This window comes from Solanum pennellii, chromosome 12 (assembly GCF_001406875.1).
Source record: "Solanum pennellii chromosome 12, SPENNV200".
Lineage (NCBI taxonomy): Eukaryota > Viridiplantae > Streptophyta > Magnoliopsida > Solanales > Solanaceae > Solanum > Solanum pennellii.
In genome coordinates, this window is record NC_028648.1 from 78,107,996 (window position 1) to 78,115,375 (window position 7,380).

At 29.1% G+C, this 7,380-nt stretch overlaps 1 protein-coding gene across 1 annotated transcript; it reads right to left on the reverse strand.

The window, feature by feature from the left end:
- Positions 1 to 230: 230 nt before the first annotated feature.
- On the reverse strand, positions 231 to 1,289 carry LOC107006551. Its single transcript, XM_015205075.1, has 2 exons — positions 1,140 to 1,289; positions 231 to 1,040 (listed from the first exon to the last, which is right to left on the reverse strand). The coding sequence occupies exons 1-2, from the start codon at positions 1,287 to 1,289 to the stop codon at positions 231 to 233; spliced, it is 960 nt and encodes a 319-aa protein (XP_015060561.1).
- Positions 1,290 to 7,380: the final 6,091 nt, after the last annotated feature.

Consider the following 7,380-nt stretch of genomic DNA (forward strand, 5'->3'; position numbering starts at 1 on the left):
GTAGCACTATCAAGAAGGCATACATCTCCATTACTCATCTTGAATCCAACTGACAACTGGGGATTTCTATTAATTTTCATTAAAATAAAATACATTAAAAGAAGGAAGAAACAAAATTAACAACGAAAATTTAAATACTTCAACATGAATAACATAATAATTAAAAATACATAAGTAAAATATTAAGTAAAATATTAACAGACTTCATTCCCCAGCTAAAAGATCAAACATCAGTTTCGATCTCCAAAGAAGTCATCAACTTCCATATGAGTAATGTCACCAAGGCCATCAAAAACATCATCCTTTAAAGCCAAATTTGCTTCAACATCCTTATCATATTTCTGAGATGTTCCCGGCTTATCATCATCTTTAAGAGTCATATGTGACTCAGCTCGAGCATTGGAAGAGGAAGCACCACTTTTATTTCCTTTCTTTTTAAAAGAATTTTGATAGAGCCTTACAAAATGCTCATGTGTGCGACATTCATTCTTCCAATGGCCTTTCATGCCACAACGACGACAATTACTTTTTGAGGGGTTATTTTGAGAACTCATGTTGTTCTCCCTTTTATTATGACCACCACCTTGACGATTAGTGTATCGTCTTTTATCTTTGCCACGTCCCCGTGCATTATTATAGCCCCGATGATCATCTCTTTTTACTTCAGATTGATCACGTGCTTCCACCACATTTGCCTCCGGTAATGGAGCAGCTCCAGTGGGACGAGCTTCATGATTTTTCATTAAAAGAGCATTATGTTGCTCAGCCACCAAAAGACATGAGATTAGTTCAGAATATTTCTGAAAACCCTTTTCACGATATTGCTGCTGCAATATCACATTTGAGGCATGGAAAGTAGTAAGTGTCTTTTCCAACATGTCCTCATCTTTTATAGTCTCCCCACATAATTTTAACTGGGAGGTTATCCTGAATACAGCAGAGTTGTATTCAATTACGGTCTTAAAATCTTGAAACCGTAAATGCATCCACTCATAACGAGCTCTTGGCAACACTGTTGCCTTTAGGTGGTCATATCTCCCCTTTAAATCAGTCCACAACTCAAGTGGATCTTTTACCGTCAGATATTAAATCTTCAGGCCCTCATCAAGATGATGACGAAGGAAAATCATAGCCTTCGCCTTATCTTGACTCGATGCTTCATTTCCTTGAGTAATAGTGGCATCAAGACCTTTAGCAGCCAAGTGAATCTCAGCATCGAGTACCCATGAAAGATAATTCTTTCCAGAAATATCTAATGCCACAAACTCAAGTTTGGATAAATTCGACATAATGAAATTATGAGAGAATATGTGAATCAAGTAAAAATATTTATATAATACCTTTGCAAGTAGCAACTTCGTGCTGATAACGTGTTGTAAAGAAAGCTCAGAATATAAGAAGAAAAAGACAAGAAGTATAAGATAGAGGAGATAATTTTCTTATTCAAATATATATCAAATGGTGAGTGATATCTCTATTTATAGTGTTGAGATATCACTCCCAAAAGTCATTTGACTAGTAGATACATAGTTATCTACATTGTTATCCAAAAGGGGGGTTCATATCATCTAGGGAATACACATACATGAATTTAGTAGTTCATGAATAAACCAAATGATCATCCACTATTCAATGGATTTATAACACTTTGCAAGTATTGTTAAATTAATTTATAATTTTCAAATTTTTTTTCTTTTGGTTCTTTAGAATTATAATCTACTTTCTAATGAAAAACAAACCAAAATTAACCTAGTTGGAATTGATACTTTTGAAGAAGTATGTAAATTAATAGGAGGCTCGTATGTTTATAAAATATAGTTAATAAATAAAAATCTCTCTCCGACAATTTAAACTTATAGGTAAGTTATTTATACAATTCAATTGTATCTGTATTATGGTATGGTCTATTGAAAGTTAGAGACTTTGAGTATCATAATATTAATATTGCAATGTATTGATGTTGGACTTATATAGTCATGAGCTTTTTCATCGTAATAGCTAGCCTTTAGAGTGCGATTTTCCTTAGATTGAGATTATAGTATCAGAGTAATCCACCGACCCTTCATGTCTATCATGGCATGGATGGTAGCGCTAATACTGCATAGTCGCTCCTGGCAGAGGCGGAGCCAAGATTTTCAATAAGGGGGTTCAAACTCTGAGATAGCCGAAGGGAGTTCGACATCTACTATAAATACATATTAACTTATTATAATCATGTATAAATAATATAATTTTACGCCGAAAGGGGTTTGGATGAACCCCCTTCCATGAAGGTAGCTCCGGCCCTGGCTCCGGACTGGCAATGTTAGTGATTTATTTTGACCTATTATGAGGTACGAGACTTGAGTTCCACATCAATATCGCAATATACTAATATATACATATATTAGGTTTATATTAGGCTCTCTCACCTTTATAACTATTTTTTGCAGTGTAGTTCTTTCTAAGTTTTATCAAATAGTGAAATATATCATTAGCTCATTTTTTTGACTTATCATTCTTATATATCTTTTTATTGGATGTCGAATATCAGAACTTAACTAATTCAAATTTACATATTGCAAAGCCTACTTTGAGAGACGATGCTTCAAAAAAATGTGTATCCAAAATTTAAATGCGAGACGTCTACTTAAAAGTAGACATCATGATTAGCGAGGTCTTATACTTTGGTCCTCCTACATTGGAGTGAAAGTAGATTTCAGTCTACTTCCGTTCTGACGAAATTAAAAAATTCTCGTATTATTTTTATATTTGTATTTAAAATTAAATTAATATTAATTAATAATTACACAACAAAATTTATATATAAATATTGCACAAATTATTAATTTAAAACTTAATAGTTTAAAAGAACTAAAATTGTGATCTATAAACTTCAAATTTTAACTTCTACAATCTTTAATTACGTGAGAGTTTGTATTTGATACGAGTTTAATCTTTTGTCACATATCAAACAAATTATCATCACAACAAGACACTAAAACAAATATTGCGTAAAACAAAAGAAAATCACATTTAAAGCAATAATATTAGTGTATAAGAATGTATATTATCTTTAATTGTAAAACCAATTAATTTTAGCTTCACATGCAATTCTCAAAGTAAAATAGACTCCTCATTTTGCACTATAGTCCAAGTAGTGAAAAAATATATCCGCGCGGGTGTCTACACTAAGTCAATATAATTTTCATTATTACGTGATTTAATAAAGTAAAATATATGTTAATTAATTATGATTAAATAAAAATGAACTATAAATTTCAATACATGTCATGCATGTATTCACCTGGTATAAACACCCGTTGCGAGTAAGTTTTACCAGTCTTAGTATCAAGAATGTAAGGAGTAATTAGGTTTGATGACGATATTATAAGAATCAACTAATATGAGATAAAAGGCGTATTGACGATTTTTACTAGTCGTATTATTAAATTAATATTACTTTTTATTAATTTTCTGGTTATTTTTTTGGCATAATACATAAATGTGCCCTTTATCTTGGCTTCAAATCACATTTATGTCCTTCAACTTTGGATGTGCACAAATAGACACTTAAACTTGTATAAAGTTGAACAAATAGACACACATGTCCTACATGTCATTTTTTTTATCCTACGTGGTGTCCTACGTGTATTGTGTCATGTAGGACCCTCATGTGTTTATTTATTTAAAAGTTGAATAGTAAAGTGTCTTTTTGTGCATTATAAAAGTCGGAGGTCAAAGTTAAAATTGGAAGTCAAGTTTAAGATCTAATATATGTATTATGCCTATTTTTTTTCCACGTGGTGAATTTAGCCATGCAGTCATACAAATATTGGCTGGAAAACACGTCAAATTGTTTGACTAGGAAATGCTGACTTGGATACACGTTAATTAAATAATTAAATAAACAACAAAACTAATACTTTTCTATACAAACCTACTATATATATATATATTAACTATATTAATATTCAATTTATTTATATGTAAGTTTAATGATAGCGTTATAACAAGATCTTTTGGCTTTATATAATTAATTTTTATTTTATAGCTAGTGGTTTTAAGAGGACCATCAAACATCATTCATGGTTTCACACTAATTGAATTGAAAGGTGCACAAAAGGAAAGTATATAAAACTATTAGTATTATATATTATATATGAATATATAAAACGTTAAAAGGTTATGGTAGTCAACTTATTTTTAAAGTATAACTCATCCTAAAAAAGCTATTTTGGTTCAAAATTGCTTGAGCTTTTTAAAAAGTTCAAAAATCTTATGTTAATATATACTAATGGAATCGTTCTCATCAACACCTACTCTTGTAGATGAATTCGGTTATTTTTTGTTAGAAATTTCATTATCTGATTTAGAGTGTGATATTCAAAGACCGAAAGTATATTCACAACTTAATTCCCATACAATTCGAGGGTCGGCTCCACGCCAGATCCTCAGTGGATTTAACTCAAATAGCATATTAAACTATATCTTATAATTAACTCACGCTTCAAAAATGAATTCTAAAAAAAACTGTCAAAACTTTATAACGAGTCTGAAAATCGCATCCCAATTAATCCAACGTGGAATCAGTTTCATCATGAACAATAGCAAGTAGGACAAATTAATAATTCAGCAAACAGAAAGGCTACAAAAATATGTTCTAGTGTGTGAATCATTAGTCTAATACATTACACATATGTTTATTAATTATTTGCTAAACATGTTGATAAAAAAAATCAGATTTGACCGACCAACTTTAGTATAAAAAAAGGGATAATGCACGAGTACCCCCTTAATCTATGTCTCGAAATCTCAGACACACTTATATTATATATATTAAGGTCCTATTACCCCTGAACTTATTTTATTAATAATTTTCTACCCTTTTTCGACCTACGTGACACTATCTTGTGGGCCCAATGCTGGTTGATTTTTTTTCAAGTTAGTGCCACATAGGCCGAAAAGGGGTATAAAATTACTTATAAATAAGTTTAAAAGGGTAATAGAACATTAGTATAGTATAAGTGTATCTCTGAGATTTCGAGCATAAGTTAAGGGATACTTATGCATTTTTTTATTAAAAAATGAATTTTAAAAAATAATTGGTCATTTTTCAGACATATATGTGTAAGATAGTTATCTGTTAATAATGATCAATTATTACAAAGATTTTGGTGGTTATAAATGTTAATTTGAATACTCCTGTAACTAAATATTAGATGTTTAATTAGAAAAAAGATAATGTATCAGCTTAGTATTTCTTATTAATACTAGAAAAAAATAATAAAAGAAATTTCTAGTAAAAAAGAAGTTTCTTGACAAGTAATTAATTTATTGAACAAGACTTTTGAATATTCTAGATAGCATAATTAATAACAAAATTGGAAAAGTAGAAAAAAGAAAAGAAAAAAAAGTCAACCAAGAAGAATACTAGTTTGGTTTTAAAGAAATATTCCATTAAAAGCTAATCCATGGACATTTCAAAAGTTTGATTATGCTTTGAATAGTTATGAGTAGACAATAAATTAAAGAGAAAAAAATTCTAAATTTACAATTAAATAAGACACGAGCTTGCAATCATGATTTGAAATTACTTAATTGAATAGAAATTGATATAAAATTGAAATTATGTTTCAATATGTACGTAATTTGAATTTTACATTTATTTTATCTATTTTTTATAACAATAAATAGAGATTACATGGTATGTATCCTTTATTTCTTTAAATTCATGATATTTAAATTCTTAATTTACTCTCAACATAAAATGATCATTTTCCTTCTCTTGTATATTTAATAGAAACAATTGTTAATCACATTATTAGTTTGAGCCTTAAGCCCTAAACTATACATTTTATGTGTAATATAATTCTTTGATCAAGGGCATTGTACGTGTATGATGTATCATATGTGAATGGATACATAACTTGAAAAGAAAAAAATATATAATTATTGCTACAAAAAGGAAAGAAAAATATATGATATAAATATTAAGTCAAGAAAAACATTAACGTGGATAAATAAAGTTTTATCTAGTACTTGTTATTGGTAAAAAGTGAAAGATATTCTATGAAATTAATTAAAATGTATGATAGCTGATTCAGATATCACAATCATTAAAAAATTGTTACAATAACAAATTAAGTATATTAAACTTTTTTTAATTGATTAAATTGTGCACTTTTAATTCATTCACTTATAAATATACAAGATTGTCTACATCATTCACTACTTAATTATTTATAGAATAACATGTTAATTATATTGTTACCCTATATTTTAACAATATTATATTTTTTGGAATAGACAATATTACATACTTTCTCATTAACAGACCCAAAAAGATTTTAGTTAATTGAAAATTAGTACACTAAATCATATATCATAGGAATTATAAAAGAATTATTAATAGCTTTTAAGGAGCAAAAGTTATATAATCATAAGATGCATGTGGCAGAAATGAGAATGCTAATTAAGGTTAATGCATGAGCGTATAAGGAGTGATAAGATAAGATGTGAGATTAATCGAGATAAGATGAGAGTAACCTCCATAGAGGACAAGATGAGAAAAGCGAGATTGAGATGTTTTGTATTTAATAAAAGTGTGCTCTCTTTAAAAGCTTAAATTTTTAGACAAGATGATGACAAACTTCAACATGGTATTCGAGAAGGTAAAATTCCTGAAATCGAATATCAACGCCTCTTGGCTCACGAAAAGGAAGATCAATAGATAGTACAATATTGTCTTGCTCCCCAAAAATTTAGGCATATTAGTGTTTAATCGTTGTACTAACGACTTGTTATCATAGTTCTTGATTGTGTCATTTACCACCATCTATTGTTTATTGTGCTAAGACGATCGCAATATTTTATTTTTCTTGATTCTTTAATTCTTGTAGGATTTACATTGTCCCCCGGTTAGTTGTTAAGTTTTGTTTCCACTGCTTTCTTCTTCCTTATATATTTGGATTTGCTGTTCTTGAGCTGATGATCTTTTGAAAACTCATTTTACCTTTCAGCTTTCACCTTCGAGAAGTATTGTAAAGTCTGTATATGTTCAATCCTCCACTTCACTTGTGGAATTTCACCAGTTACGTTGTTATGTATATATATCAATCAGTGAGAGAGCCAAAATTTTAATAAGAGGGTTCAAAATCTAAAGAAATAGACAGATGAAGTAGCCGAAAGAGGTTCGACATGTACCATATATACATACAAAATTATTTTAACCATGCATAAATAATATAATTTTTTGATGAATAAATTTGAATGAAATCTAATCTCAATTTATGTGACAGACTTTCTTTTGTGATCACTATAAAAAAAAAATACTTCTACTATCCAACAACAATTTTAATCATATAACTTTATTAAACATAAAAATTTATCACTTAACAA